Here is a 15,979-nt window from a genome sequence, read left to right as displayed (position 1 = left end):
TTAAAGGAAGGAGGAAGGGAATGAAAGAGCATTTCCTTACCAGGCAGTCACACAAGCTATTGTCTGTGAGCTCCCCGCCCCCATCTCATTCACCCAGGCACACACACACACGCACACAAAAAGCCAGTTTTGTGTCCTTCTGAGCACACAGATGTTCCTCTTGGCATCCCTACAGTATGGATAGGTTTTTTTGCAGGCGCAGAATGTGAGGCTTCTTTGTTGGAGACAAAGTGTTGCCTGTGGTGGGAATTGCTGCAGTGATGGGAAAGTATCGTAATGTATTGTTGGATTACTGTGTTCTTTCCCCAGTAGAGACAGTACACTAAAGTAGCTTTGTGGGCAGTGAATTGTTTGAGCCAAGCCTGGCTAATAACACCCTCTCCTTGGCAAGCAGTCGTACAAGGTATGGTTGGCATAGTTTGGACAGTCATGGGGTTTGTCCCAGGCATGTGCAACGGTTCTGCTGCGTTGAGTAGAAGTCTTACCAGTCGTGTTTGGTGAGCTAACAGAAGTGGTCTGACTGTGAAGATAGAGCTGTCATACTTTCAGCTCTTCATTTTTTAGTTGAATGAAGATGTGATAACGATACGTGCCGCCTTCTAAATAATTTTTAGGACATCTGTTCTGGGTTTTCTGTATAATGATTCTAAGAAAACAGCTTAAAATCAGGAACTAATAGCATTAAGTGTTTGCCTGAGCTTTCATACAGAAAAGGATATAGCCCTTTCAAATTGTTTCTTGTGCTACAGCTGCCAGAGAACATGGTGCTTCTTTGGGCACAGTTGATGACGTTGCCAACCTAAAGCTCTTAATCCAGCTCTTCTGTTGTTGATGGTACCGGGCACGAGAAACACAGACCTGTCAGCTGGGGTCTAGATTAAGTTCCTTTTGTCCATATCATGCTATTTTTTATCTCCATTCCTGAAATATGCACAGATTCTGTCATGACTTTGACACTTTTGGTTGGCAGTTATATACCCCCATAATAAATATGTTCTGATGTGAAAGGTCTGCCTATGTAGATCCAGTTGAAAGATTGCACAGTTTAAGATGGAGAAAATGAGGTATGGCTCCATTTCGAAATGGCTCAAGAAAAAGCTTGTAGATGAAAAATTCCTTGTAGAAGCTGCTTCTAGGGAGAATTTGGAGGTGAGACTATAGAGGAGAAAGTTACCTGACTCTATATAATAACCATTAATTATTTTCTCAGTTTGTTCCTCTAATGACAGAAGCTCTATTCCTTCCTTTTTTGCCCAGATATTTTTATCTATCTCTAGTTTCCTCACTGTGGCGAAAGATGTAATGATTTTCTGTGGAGCTTTCATCTTTCCTCATCTAGAAAAAAAAGAACTACAGCCGTATTTGGTATGTTTTCTCAGTCCATGTTTATGTGTTATGTTTAATGAGAACTTATCAGTGTTTCTCTATTGACCAGAAGGTGATAAAGTGGTTATAAAAGAATGCATAAGCCAAACAAGTAGATCAGGAAGATGGTTCTTCTCCCTCTGCAGTGTCACGGCAGTCGTTGCTAGTTCATTTCCAGGTGTGCTCCACATACTGGATGCAGTTCTGCTGTCATGAATACACCTACTTTTTCCTATTCTTAAATAAGCTTTTTTTCATCCCTGAGGCCTATTTCTTGTTTGTCTCTCCAATTTCACTGAATTGCTTAGATTATGCTTACTCTAAGCTTTTCCTTCTTCTTTCACTCTCCCTTTTAAAACTAAAAGCATGCTTCTGTTCCTGTGTCAGTGTCCCCTGAACAGAATTCCCTTTGGAAACCCTTCCTACCCTTCTGCTGCCTTTGGTTTCAGGAACCCAGGACACATTCTGCTGCTGTACCTAGCAGCACAGTTTCTTTCCTAGCTTTCCCTGGAGGTCCCTCCTTGTCTACTTCCAACCTGCAACTGCCATTTTTGCCTGCATGTCTCTCTTGATGTATCCAACTATTCATTTCTTCTTTATTGCCTCCAAAACTAAATTTTCTGACGGTCCTTCTAAGTTCCTTTTGATAGTTCTATTCAGTGATAGTCTATACTTCCTTAACCTCAAGTATTATGGCATTAGGTTAACCTTTGTCATTTCTAATATCTTAATAGTGTCTGGTAATACCTTGTTTCATGCTATTTTGTATGCTTTTTCCCTCCCTTTAGTATTTCTAACAGCTGCCCTTAGCAGTCTGAGCTCACTCCTGACATCATTGTGTGCAACAGATGAGTGGCTTGCTAGGTGAGCTGTCTCACTGTTAACTCCTTGCCTAGACCCACCATGTTCTTCATGGATATTCTTTATACGTTTTCCTTTTCTGTTTCATGTGTTTCATGAAACACATTTTTTAAAAATCTGAAACACACCTTTTGCAAAACTGTCCCTCTCCAGACTCCAGTTAAGATCTCTTAATATTAATTTTACTTAGCAGAAAGTGGAACCATCAAATATTGGATTTTTTTAAAGACACGTAGGTGCATGGCATTTTGCAGAGAAGTGAGCCTTCCCCATGCTTCACACTCTTCCTCGCTACTTCTTGAAAATCAAACTGACAATGTCAAACGGGTTGTATTTTTAAGGCGCCACTCCCCAGTAAGATTTTCATGTTGTCTCTGAATAGGCTTTTATGAACTGTGAAAGCCATTTGAATGAATAATGCAAGTGTTAGCTTGCAAAGAAATGTTCCTGACCAAATCTGAAAATGTCCCTTTTACAGGAGCACCATGACCTCTTTTTCTCCAAAAAGTCTGTTCAGTATTAGTCCGTATTGTTCATTCATGATGTAAGTAGCTGAGATTGTTCTTGGGACATTCAGATTAAATGACACTAACAAGGAATTGAAACTTAAAGAAGTATTACTTGACATACCTTAAAATGTTGGGTAATGTTCTCTGGTATTTAAATGCAGGCATATATTCTAGATTTGCACACTCAGTGGTGCTTCAAGATGATTTGTGTGCACTGGCAATAGTTAGGTTTATAATCTGTTGTTACAGTGGTGCTTTTTCCCTGCAAGATTCCAATTTTATCCTCTTTTAGCTTTCTCAGACCATAGTGTTGATACTGTCAGATATTTTCAGCTAAAATCTTTGATTACTTCTTCACTGAGGGTCTTGCAGTTGTCTGAGCAATCTGCATATGCTGCATCTTACAGACCAACTGTTAGTAAATGTGACTTGACTTTTGCCACAAGTGAACTGTAAGAGTGACTGAGCAAGCCAGAGGGCAGATGTTACAGGCTTTTGTCACGGTGCTTTTGTGTAGGCACCAACAGCCAAAAGGAGCATTGGGGAAAGACATGGGAATAGGGAGGTTCAGGGAAGAGACTGGTACTTTTCAGCAGTCCTTTGGGAAGGAGCAGTCCTCCCTTGGCCTTTGTGGATTGATAAAGGGGAACCATATGGTACCTCTAGCTCCTCTTGTCTTAGAGCCCCATCCAGTTCTTCTTCCTTTTCACTCAAGCCCACCAACTCTCACCAACCCAGTATTCTCCACAGACCTCACCCACATTCTCCAAAGTTGTATTCCTCAACCTGCATCTCCTCCAGACCCCACTCCCCTGCCCCAGTCTTTCTCTGAGACCCCAAACCATTAGTGCCCAGCCTTCCCCCATCTTTAGCACCTTTCCTATCTCTCCTGTTGGATTCACGTGCAACTGAGAATTCAGGTATCTGCTTCAGCTGTTCAGCAACTCCATTTTCTGTCTGTCGGAATATGACAGCCCTTACATTAACGTGGTTACCAGCACTCACTGCCACTGGAATAGCCATTCTAGCCTCCCCACCCGTCTTCTGCATCCAGCTCTCCCAAGAGAAGAATAAATCCAATTTATAGCTACAGTGGGGTTTAAAGACAAAGAAAGGACATGGACAGTACTTACCATTAGTGCAGATGGGAGCATCAGAGCAGGGTTAGAAGACGTGTCTGCAAAAAACCTGTTGACAGGATGTGAATTATTCTGATTTGCTGAAGTTTTTCCTGTGTGGCAGCTTCTTGAAGCTGTACAAAGCTTGAGGGTTGAGCACCAAGGCTGGGCAGGTTTTTAAATGCATTGTCATTGTTCCCTAGCTAGTGTCATTACTCAGACAGTAATGGGGAGAAACAGTCTGATTTGAATTTTGCTAATAACCATGTCTGGATTATCAAAACCTACTATTTTTAATCCCTTATAAGAAACCTGCCAGGATGGCTGGTGCAAGGGGACTGGAATCGGCTGAGTGAGAAAACTGAGAAGCACTGCAAGAAAAAGAAGACAACTGAACTTAGTTGGTACTGGTGAAAGAAAAAACTGTGATGGGGTAAGAAACTGAACGGAGAATGAGGTTGGCTGGATAAATGGGCTGGGACTAGGATCAGTGAGGAGGTAGTAAGTAAGAGAGGAAAAGAAAAAATGTCTAATAGTTTTTCCTGGGGTAGAAAGAGAAGACTGGAAGTGCCTGGTTCAGAGATCCCAGGGAGACAGCAAGAGATCAGAGGAGAAGTTATGATTAGGGAAACGGAGTAAGTGTAGAAAGAGAGTAAGACTGAGAGCACGTGTATTAAGAGGAACACTAGAACAGTATGGTGGAAACTGCGTTTGAAATTTGGAGGGCTGAAGGTTTAGGACTATGTACGTGAAAAGTATCTGACTGAGACAAGGTCCCTGCGTGGGAAAGGGGAGGGACAGGAACTGCAATAGAGATCACTTGTGGAAAGATGGACAGAGGAGTATGAGCTAGAGCATGCTTCACATGAGTTTGGTTGCCTTTTTTTTTTTTTTTTTTTAACTTGGCTACCTTTTTCTTTCATCTTTTAAGCAGTTTGCCTGGCTTTTGGTGCCTATAAGCATGAAGGGCTATGTTTTTTTTTTAATGTTTTGTAGTATAATTGGATAACTTTTAAATATATTTAAGTATATAATCTTTATTTTTTAGCATTTTGTAAGTTACAAAGCAATATTTTAATCAAAATAGTTCATTGCATAGTTTAAGCAGCAGAAAAAAAAAACAATTTGGACTAAAGACTCAGATTTCTTTTATTTTAGAGTGATGTTTCCTCTCAAGTTAAAGGATATGTTTTATATTTTGGACTGAGAAAGCAACTGGCATAAATTACTGTATGATGACATAACTATATCTGATCCAAGTTCTTAGATGACAGGAGCCACCTATTGCAAGTTTCATTTGTCAAAGCTTACCTCACCATGCCACAGAGAAAAGGTTATAGCATTCATCTTTGATGTGATATGAAGTACATTTTAAAATGTAGGTTATTCTGTGGATTCCTTCTCTAAAAAGGAAACGATCCTGTCCCAAAAGTTTTAGTGAATGCAAATTTATCTTTGTGGAGACTGTAGCAAAATTACAGCAAGATTTTTTTGGTCTGTTCTAGTAAGTATTGGGTATTTTGGTTTTTGTCTGAATTGAAGGCAGGCGTGTTACTTTTTAGAAGCTTTTCACAACTAAGAAGTTCTACTGAGAGTCTAAATGTCCATACTGAGTGGAACAGAATTAGATTTAAATATTTGGGACCTTCGGCTGTTTTTTTTTTTTTTTGCTGGCATAGAAACAAATGCCACTGATTGTTGATATCATTGTAATAGCAGAGCTTGACAGTGTCTTCACAGTGGTTTGCTTGGGGCTTTTCCATGACAATCATAAAACAATTCTTGTCAGGCTTTGCATTTACCTTCTTTTAGCTACAGGAATGAAGACTTCCATGTTTCATTCACCTGCGTTTGTGCCACTTTCGGTTGGCTGCCAGTCGTCTCAATAACCAACAGTGGAGACACAGGGAGGGGAGACAAGGTCCCTGAACTTGGGTCCCACAGAATGAAGATGCCAGGGCTTGACCAGTATGTTATGGTTTTGGGCAGCTCCATAAGCATAAACGGAGGTAGTGTTTTACCCCCTAATGAGGGGGTGACCCCCAAATTCTGCTGCTCTTACCAGTCTGTTTGGTAGTTGTCTTCCCACCAAGTGTCAGTACATGCAGTGACATTACCGTGTGTGCTTGCTTCTGTAAGCTCCAGTTGGCTATATTCAAGTGCTTCAGGGTGTTTTTCACATCAGGATTTAGCTAATATCCCCAAACTCTTTCTGGTATTCATTTCAAATTGCTGCTTTAGCAGTGGTCAGAGCAAAGTGGAGTTTGGCTTTGGACTTCTTCAGGTGCATAAAGCACCTGTTGGTTTTAAGGATGCTTGCCACAGGCTCTAGGTATGCACTGTTGTTTGAAAACACAAGGTGACAATGACTGTTGCTTAAGCTGATGGTTTCACACAGGCTTACAGCATTCTGCTAAATGCTTCCAAGAATATGAGAGGCTTTTATCTGCTTGTATCTAGCAGAGTATAGCCTTTTTTCCTTGTAAAAGGATGGCTTTGACGCAAGGAGCAAAAATATTCTGAAAAATTATTAAGCAGGTGTCACAAATGGTAAATGTTCAGAAGAAATGAGAGCATGTTTTCTTGCTTAGTTCATGGAAAGAGGAAAACAAATTGAGTAGGAAACAAATACATCTGAAGTGGCAATGGGTTGATGAGTCACGAGAAGAAAGATTGCATTTTCTGATGGAATATAACCAGCAACCTTGGAGCATTTTTTGTGAGGTGTTTGATTGCAGAGAACAGAGATGCTTTGAAAATCCTATTTTGAGCATCCATCCTTTATTTGAATGACTGGGTGCTGTGATAATAAATAATGGATGAATAAAATTTAAGCCAAAAGGAACCTTCAAGTCATCTCTCAGGACTTCACTGTGTCACGAGACATGACATTTCAGCAGGTTATCCTGAACTGAACTAACACATCTGTTTTGACATCTCCTCAGTTGCAGCCATCAATGGCTGAAAAGTCTCAGTGCTTGGAGTTTTTTTCTAGTGGTTCATCAATATTATTGGCAAAATTGTGATTCTCTTTTGCATTTGTTGGACTTCAGTTTCCTGCCGTTACATGCTTTTCCCAGATAGATTTAAGCACCTTTTAATACCAGTGTTTTCTTTCTGTAAAGGTATAGACAGCTCAATCTTTTTAATAACTTAGCAGATCAAGATCTTTACATGGTTCTTCAGTTTTATGCCTGTTCTTTGTTCTCTCTTTAATAGCCTTTAAAGAAGGTAGGCAGCAGGATACTGCACACTCTCCTAATATCTCTCTTACCATCCCATGTTCTGCTCTGCGCAGAATTCACACTACCTTTCTACTGCCACCTTCTGCTGTCTTGCTCGTGCATACAAAGCTAGGATTTGGTCTTTTTGCCCCAGCGTTGCCTAGGAGCTCATACTGAGAAGTGTATGTGTGTGTTATGACTGCTGTATCAAGCTGCTGGAAGCAGGATTGCCATCCCCCTGTGGCTAGATGTGCAAGGTGTACCTCACTGGAAAAAGCCACTTTAGCAAGGTGTAGATTGCTGCGTAGAACTACACTGCCTTCAACTTGACAGCAATCTGCTAATCTCATCCATATTTCTCCTGAACAAGAATTTTATGTATAGTGGCAATGAGTGAGGGGTGGCTGGGAAGTGGTGTGCTCTTGCTGAGCTCCTTCCCTGTAGGGCATCAGAGGGTGACCTATACAAAAGTCATATAGATCTGTGCCAAGGTAGCTCCTTAAGCCAGCTATATGGCCTCCCTTTGCTGGTAAAGTTGAGACCAATGTGGACTTGGGCAGCATCTGTGAATGCTTCAAAACATTTTTGAGAAACAAGATGAATTGTTCCACACACAGCTTCATCCCACCCCAGCTGCACTGCTTTGCTGCTAGCTGGGGTCAGTTAGAGGTGGGCTTGCTTCTGGGGATGCACCGTAGTTTCAGTATTACTAATGAGGAGCTACAGAGTGATTTTGAGTGGATTTGAACAGTGGTAAGAATGGTGAACAAAAAACCTGGAGAAAAAGTGATGGTCAAATTTATTTCATTACCTTTTTTTGTTGTTGTATTTTTCCTGAGGTTGAGAATGTGATGTCTTCCACATAATTTAAAAAAAAAAAGGGAAAAAGAAACAATTAAGAATTGGAAACTGTTCTGTACTGTACTCTGTTAAGGCACTGAAACAAAACCTCTTGAATAATAGATATGAGAAACACACTCTGAAATTCTCACAGTACAAAAATGAAAGACATCAAGACTTCTCATGGCATTCTCTGAGACTACCATGGCTCAATTCTAACCCTGTCTTTGGAGTGTTTTATATTAATCTACTTTGTATGGGAGATAATCCAGGCATTCCTTTTATTGCAGTTTTTGAAAGCCATCACTAGGCTGTGTTGGGTGATGTTAAGAAATAATGATGCAAAAAATGTAAAAAATTCAAGTGAAATTCTCTAAATGACACCCTCAGTATAGGAATTAAAAACCAGGTTTAATAGTTACGTTCCTATCCCATTCAGAAATGTGTGTTTATGAGGGGTGGGACAGATGGCACAGAAGAATGAACGGTGGATGAGAGTGGTCCTAGCCAGCCCCAGTTAGTTCATTCAGCTTTGCATTGCACAGGTTATCATTCCAAAAGGAGGCAATGGCGACTGAAAACCAGTAACAAAATAGAGGCAATGTAAGCTAAAATATTCCATTTGTCTCAAAATAGCAGTCCTGTATTTTTGTAGTATGGAATAGAGGGTATCTGTGAATGCATTTTTAAAATGAGTGGGAAATACCAGCCAAGACCTGCTGAGACTCAACTGTTTCTGTAATTACGTTGTTATTTCTGTAGCACTGTTTCCAAGAATAGAAGGTTTGTTGCTTTAAATTTTAAACTAATAACTTGAGTAGTTTTAATAGAAAAAGGACTGCTTGCTAATTTGTGATCACATGCAGTTTTAAATATTGGATGGTTTAACTAAACGCTTTAATGTCTACGCCTATAACTTAGAGTTTGAATAAAATTCTTAATGCCATGTGGTAATGAGGATGCTTCCTCTACATGTGAAATTGCACACCTGCAAAACTACCGTCCCATTTTCTTGGTAGCAAACAGTATAATTAGGATCAAACCCCCATTTTTAGTTATAGCCTCCTTGTTTTTACATGCTCATTGTTTTCCAAGTTAACTCCCTTTGTAAACCTTTCGCTTTAGCCTGATACGACTTTTAAATTAAAAAAAGAATATTTCCCCCTTCAGCCTTCTTGAAAGTTAGCAAGAGCTGAAATACGTCATTCCATATCCTCGCCATCCAATTTTATTATGTAAAAATATTGGGGGTTTTTGTGTATTCATATATTTTAAGGGAGCATAGTAAAATGACTTTTTAAAAATTACAAGTTTAAAATCTTGACTGAAGAGTTTGGGGGGTTTTGGCTGTTCCCTTTAATTTATCATTAGGATTTTGAGAGATTTAAAGCTTCAGTGCAAAAGTGAAAGGATTAGGATAGGGACCAAATTGCAATAAAAGGGATACAGTCAGTCAGAAGGAAGCTTCCAGGTTGCTTAGGTCTGGAAGTGCACGCTGTGCTGCTTATGTGTGCTCAGCAAAGAGACGACCTACTTTATGTAAGTTAAGACACAGTAGTTTGATATTTGCGTGCAAAGATAAAAGGCCCTACTTTTAATGTAATAAGAGGACATAAACTTTATTTTTTGTATTTGCTTTTAAAGTTTCTTTAAGCAGTGTTAGCACTGCTTTCTCTGTGCTCTTACATACTGTATTATATTGGTGATATACGGTTGTACAGACTTACGGTTCAAATAAGAAAAATAATTTTCATCTTGCTTCTTTTCAAATTCTTTTCTGTGACAGTCCAAAAATTACAAATACCACTGAAGCAATTATTTGGGTTGCCTCTAACTTAACTTAAAGTCATCTTCTGGAAGTGGATGTTTGAGGTAAGGTGCACCTCTACCCAGTGCTTTGCCCACTCGAGAAGAGATGGAGAGAAGCCTGCAAGCACTCATTCAAACTAGAGAAAGCTTTTTGGAGCCCATTGATCCTTGGCTGAAGTTCATGTGAAGGTTTCTGGTGGGTGCTCCAGTGGGTGCTCTGCCGACACTGGCCTGAGTTGGGGTCATGGCTCAGGAAGAGCAGCCGGTGGATTCCCACCTCTGAAGCTGGGTGTTAGGCAGAGTCCTTCCATGCAAAACTGGTGTTCCCAAAGGGTTAAAATTGGTAGCTCTTGTAAATAAATTCTATAGAAGTGGAGAAAGCTTTGACTCTAGTTGCAAAATAGGTTTTCGAAGTTCTGTAGAATATTCCTATACCTTCACCTGTGTATGCAACTAAACTAAACTTCTACTTCAAAGTGAATTTAATAGTCTTACCTGGCAATAGGAAGTGGTAGGAGGAAAACACTTGCATCCTCGACAAACACAGTGCTTGGGGGCTGGGCGAAGGTTAATGGTTCCTGCTGATGGTCATGAGATAGGATGATCTTGAATACCAGCATTGTTACTTAAAAATAAAGCAAATCCTTTTGCAAAATGGAGTAGATGGTTTCTTTCCTTTTACACTGGTGTCCTGTGTCTCTTAGGACACCGTTCCTGAATATAATAAAATGCCTGCTTTGTTTCTGGGTTCTGCTTCAAGCTTCTGCTTTAACCATAGGATAGTTTTATCTGTTTTAGGGATCAATACCTTTATGGATAGAATATGCTCACTATGCATAGAGCAACCTATCATTTCCTCTTGCTCTAAATGTGGTGGATAGACCACCACTGCATGTTATGGTCATGTTTCTACTTTTTCTACATCTTCCACTTCTCGTTTATTTTAAAGTGTTTTAGCTGTAGGTAACATCTGTCACAAAACCAAATGTTTATATTCATACAAATTGGCAGTTGTGTCAGCTCCTGAAAGTGATGTTCTTCGGGATCTCTTTGTAAGCAGATGTGCTGTGACTGGAAAACCTTCTGTAATAATTGAGCTAAGTATGATTAAAGTATCTGGAATCTGTTTGAGTTACTGAAGCAGCATTGAAGATTGTGGTGCTTCTTATGAAAATACAATTGCTTGGATTTTGCATTACAAATATATGCTAAAGTCACGTCTGGAAATTTGAGCAATGTTCTCTGCAGACTGTAAAATGAGCAAAGTCTTCATAATGCTAAAATGGGGGGAGTCATGCTTAACATTATTAATTTATTATTAAATTAGATTTATTAATAATGAGAAGTACAGTTTCTTCACAGATTTTTCTCATGGACTTTCCTGGTTCTAAATAGCATGTTTAAAGGTTTCATTAGAAAAAATTAGTTTAATCTATTCACTTGCAAAACACTTACCACTGTAGTCTAGCAACCAGCCCAAAAGGAACTGTGGCATGATGAAAGTAATATTTTGTATTTCGGTTACAAAGATGGAGCTCAATATCTCTCCCACTCTGTGCTGTCAGAGAGACGGAGGACTTCTAATTCAGTTTAAACCTCCTTCAGTTCGATCTTCTGTAGAAAAGTGTTGGACCCTGAAGCCAGTTTTCGCAATAGCGTCCTGCGTTACGTTATTGGTGAGCTGCTCTTCCTCTAGGAGGAAGGAGAGGAGGAAAAAGGCAGAGGGGTAGCTGGTCTTTAAAATTTGTCACAGAACCGCTAGTTTTAGTATTAAGTTTTATTAGGTTAAAAACATGCCCATCTTTTTAAAAGCAGCACAGAATGTTGTAGTTCACAGATCTGAGTTTAGTGTCACTCAAGCTTTAATTGTTTTATGCAGTCTCTACTTTTCAGTGACTTTTTTCCTCTTCTGTGGCTCTACTCTGTATACAGTTTCCTTCATTTCTACACTATTTGCCTGCAGTGTTTTCAGTGCTTTTTTGTCACCTGCTTTACAGTTTATCCCCTCTTTTGTATCTTCCCAAGCCTCCTTTTTTCTCATTATAAGCTGGCTGCTCCCTCTTTTCTGTTTCCACAGACCATTTCTCCCTCTCAGATTTCCTTCTCTACCTCTTATTTTGCCTTCTCTCAAAACTTAATCTCCCTCTCTCTCTTTTTTTAAAATTTGTCTTTTCTCATGCCCCATCCACTCCTCACTCTCATTGATAAAGGCAGAAAAGTCTGATAATTTATGCCAAAGATAGTATTAGGGATCAGGATAACTTTATGGTTGGATGCACAGGCAACCCATCTAGCCAGCAGCTGTCAGTAAGGTAAAGGTTTGGTTCATGCTAGAGAAGTTTCTGGAGATTTCTCCCCTGTCAAATCAATAGTCAGCTGGTATCTTCATTTAAGGTTCTCCCATGAGGAGCTTTCCTCTTCATTCCCCTTCTTATCCCAAAGCATCCTGACTTCTTTGGGAAACTTTCCCTTTTAAATGAGCCTGACAAATCCTGGAAGATACCATCCATTTTTAAGATCTTATGCACTGTCTTTTCATTTTGTTTTGCCCTTGTCTTATTCCTCTGAAATGTTGCACATTAGCTTTCATGAATAATTATCATCAGTTGTGAAACTGTTCTGTTTTGAAATGCAAATATTTCACAGAGAAAGGGGCAGAATTGATCCTTTCCAGCTATTCGGGTAACAACCAAACATAAGCTGTTCTCTGTCTTTGGTAGCTGTGCCGTACTCTTCACTGCAACAGTGGTTACTCGCATTTTGGACAGATGAAGGACTTCAGTTTTATGTTTTTAAGAAAATGTGTGGTATTTCCACTGCATTGATTCATGCAGATCATGACAGGATTCATTGGGATGAGTGTTGGCAGAAACCTTGCTGGCCGAAGTACCCTATGTAGCTACTTGTTCAGAGTGGAGGTATCAAATGATCTTCCTTTGCAGTTTGTAACGTAACCGAGTATATTACCCAGGATTAACCACGAGACACAGGAAATTAATGTAAGATAGAACTGACAGAAAATGGGAAAAAAAAAAGGTAAATGCAAGTCCAGCATCTTTTCTTAAGATGTTTAGTTTTCCAAAAGGATCTTGGTTTGATGTGCCGAAGAAAGTTGAAACCTGGTTCAGTTTTGCTCCACGCTAGCAAACAGTTGTCAGACAGTAAAGATTGCCTGCCCAAGCTGAAGGTGGAAATGCGTGCAACCAGACTTCCCTGTCACATTTTCTCTAGTCTGTAACTGGAGGATGTTTCAAACTTTCTCTTGCCTTTGCTCAAGGTGGTCAAGCTTGATGCATCTTCAGCTCTTTATGCTTTGACTACAAAAAAAAAAAAGTATGGCTTGAACTTTCAAAAGAAGAATAATTTTCAGTTTTATTGCTGGACTTTGATCAGTAGCTCTCCAGGTACACTATAAAAGATGCTGGTATTTCAAAAATCTTCACTAATTTGGCATGGCCATCTGGACAGAGGATCTGTTTTTAAAACACATTGAACACTTGCATCTTCTGACTTAAAAAGAAAAAGAAAGAAAAAAAAGAGCATAAAACAATAAAACCCAACCCTGTAGGCAGAATGTTTCATTACAATAGTTGTGGGGTTTCTTTTTAATTATATGTAATAAAAAACTTGCAGATGATACCCACTCTTTGGAGGAGGGGATAAGACGAGAAAAGTTCCCTTGCCTGAGGCCCAGAGTTGGAAATATAAAGCATAGTTAGCTGGCATTATACTTTTTTGATAATAGCAATGTCACCAGTGATCTAATGATGACTTGTCCTCCCCTTTAATGATATGTTGTCCTGCAGATAATTACGTGCGTGATAGCAGATGATACAGTAAAACATTTTGATGGAAGACACAAACAGTTTCCTATATAATAAAATGCTTTTCTGTAGAGCCTGCCTTCCCTCAGCGGGATCTGGCGGTGTCTGCTCTTCCATGGGCAGGATGGTATCAACAGAGGCTGGCTCTGTGGTGTTACAGAGCGTGTCCCAGCAGTTTTAGTGCTGATGCATTACAACAGCGTTGGGCTTCCATTGCAGCACATTGTTTTCTGCGGGGCTGCTACTTCAGTCTGCAGACAAGAGATCAGCCTTAGGAGATGCAAGGCCATTGCTTAACAAAACTTAACCTTCTTCCCCCTCTCCCCTTTTCTTCACAGAAAATATCAGAGAGGAACGCGAGTACGCCTGAGACTGCTGGATCTTGAACTCACATCAAGGTTCTTGGGTGCAACAACTGATACAACCTTGCTGGAAGCTGATGCAGTGCTTTTAGGGCTTGTGGAAAGCAAGCAAACAAAGCAAAAGGAGTAAATTTCATGTAAATAAATGCACTTTGTGCTCTATAGCAAATTATACAAATGAAATGTTTCCTCAGGAAATAAATGAAAAGTTTCTGTCCGTTTGGTTATGTAAATAATGAGATCAATAAAAGACAATAAGCACATCATACCTGATTCTTGGGCTACTTGGTCTTGGTCATACTTGGTCTACTGAATTACAAAAGAAAGCCTGTTTAATCTTAAAATATTTTTCCCAAATGTTGGAATAAAATGAGGTTTGTTAAGGTGGTATGTGCTGTTTGTCTGCAGTGACTGTCCAGTGACAATATGTTTCTCGCTATTTGTACTAATTCAGCAAAAAGCACACTGGCTTAAGCATATATTACTCAAATCCACAGGCGCCTCATCTTTCTACTGGAGGAGGCCACGTGAGCAGTGATGGAGCCACTAAAGGATGGTATAGCTCCTTCTGCCTCTCATGACTGAGTATATTGGTATTTCGGTCACGTGAGGGAAGAGGAGGTAAGGGATCCCTGAACAAGCAGGGTACCAGGGAGCCAGCTCCAGGCTGCCACAGCTCATGCACCCCTTTCCTTGCCTGCATCTGAGAAATAGTTGGATAAGATGGCATCAGAGAGCAGAAACTGTGAGCAATTCTGTTAGATGGCAGCTGGCCTGTGGGTCAGATTGCCACCCAAACTCTGTAAGTCTTCATATGGTCCAACAAAATTCATTTAGAACAGGATACAAAAGCTTTAATCTGTTTAGAGGTCTTTTCAAAAAACATTGTAATTTCTCTTCTAGAGGTTGTTGTCTTGTATTTTTTTGTTTGAAAGCATATAGAAAGAAAAGCGAAAGGGAAGCTGGAGTGTCTTTTTACCTGGAACCACAGCCCTATGACACAGTGGTTTGATTCTTTCTTACTCTGCCCAAAAGAAAAACTTGACAAAAGAAACAAAAGAAAACTCCTTTCCTACCTTTGCCCTTTTGTAACACTGAGAAGAGAGGTATAGTGCAGGCATCACCTGCTACGGGTAGTTTCCAAAATAAATCTCACGCACGATCTGTCAAGGAGAATATTTTTAATACGAGGTATTTATTTGCCCAAAATACTAGGAGGAATCACATGGAAAATGCATAATCATTCTGAAGGGGATGGTCGTGTTTTAGCAGATCCTTTTATAGTTTTGCAAACTGAAGTTTTGTTTCTGAAATCAATAAGGATCTATGCAAGAGAGAGGAAACAAGCAATGTGAGCTTATGTTGTGGCTTTAATTTGCTCATTCATCTCAGTGATCTTAATTAGGGGAGTTTGAACGTGAATTTCATTGGGTGTTAGCCTCCAGGTAGAGAGTTATCCTAGCACTGGAGTAGGAAAAGGTGGCCTTTTTAAGAAGCCAGAAGGGATTTAAAATATCAAAGAGGAATCCTGTCTGTTGAATGTAACTCATCCTGCATGCTTGATCAACCTTAAATAAGAGTGATTTAGGAGGAAATATATGCGTTAACATTTTGGGGGCAGGGTAAGAGTTATTTCACAGTAGGGTATCAAATAGTGGTTTTATCAAATCTTCCTCCGGATAACCTTTAGAGAAGTGGCTTTCAGAGACTGTAGTGGTTTCTATTTCAAATCCAGCTTGGTGTTTTATTTGGAAACCCACAGGTTCACATAAACTGACCCAGTCTTACAAATCGTGTGGTTGAACCTTCGGTGGCTTTAGGCTGCTGCTAGCTGTTCTGGCCTTTAGAGAACCAGTCGCTCTCCCAGCTCATCTTTGGTGACCTTTAAGGCAGTTATTTATTGGACCTCTAAACTGTTCAGACAGGAGTTGTCCCATGGAGAAGTCTATGTAGGATAGCCTGTGTCCATCACACGTTGCCTCAATTCTGTACAACTCCCAAACGCAAAACTACAATGACAGAGCAGGGAATTCTGAAATGTCTTTGTGGTGGGCTGTTGGGGTTGCG

General features: G+C 40.0%; 1 protein-coding gene across 2 annotated transcripts in view; it reads left to right on the top strand.

Moving 5' to 3' along the window:
- The window catches only part of TPD52 (tumor protein D52), a 131,710-nt gene extending 117,410 nt beyond the window's left edge, over positions 1-14,300 (top strand). For both annotated transcript variants that reach the window (XM_075494856.1, XM_075494854.1), the window contains one exon: positions 13,889-14,300. In XM_075494856.1, coding sequence (XP_075350971.1) covers positions 13,889-14,042 — 154 coding nt within the window. In that variant the 3' untranslated portion in view covers positions 14,043-14,300. The remainder of the gene's footprint in view (positions 1-13,888) is intronic.
- Positions 14,301-15,979: the final 1,679 nt, after the last annotated feature.

This window comes from Mycteria americana, chromosome 2 (genome assembly GCF_035582795.1).
Source record: "Mycteria americana isolate JAX WOST 10 ecotype Jacksonville Zoo and Gardens chromosome 2, USCA_MyAme_1.0, whole genome shotgun sequence".
NCBI classification, from domain to species: Eukaryota; Metazoa; Chordata; class Aves; order Ciconiiformes; family Ciconiidae; genus Mycteria; species Mycteria americana.
This window is presented reverse-complemented; position numbering and strand designations above follow the sequence as displayed.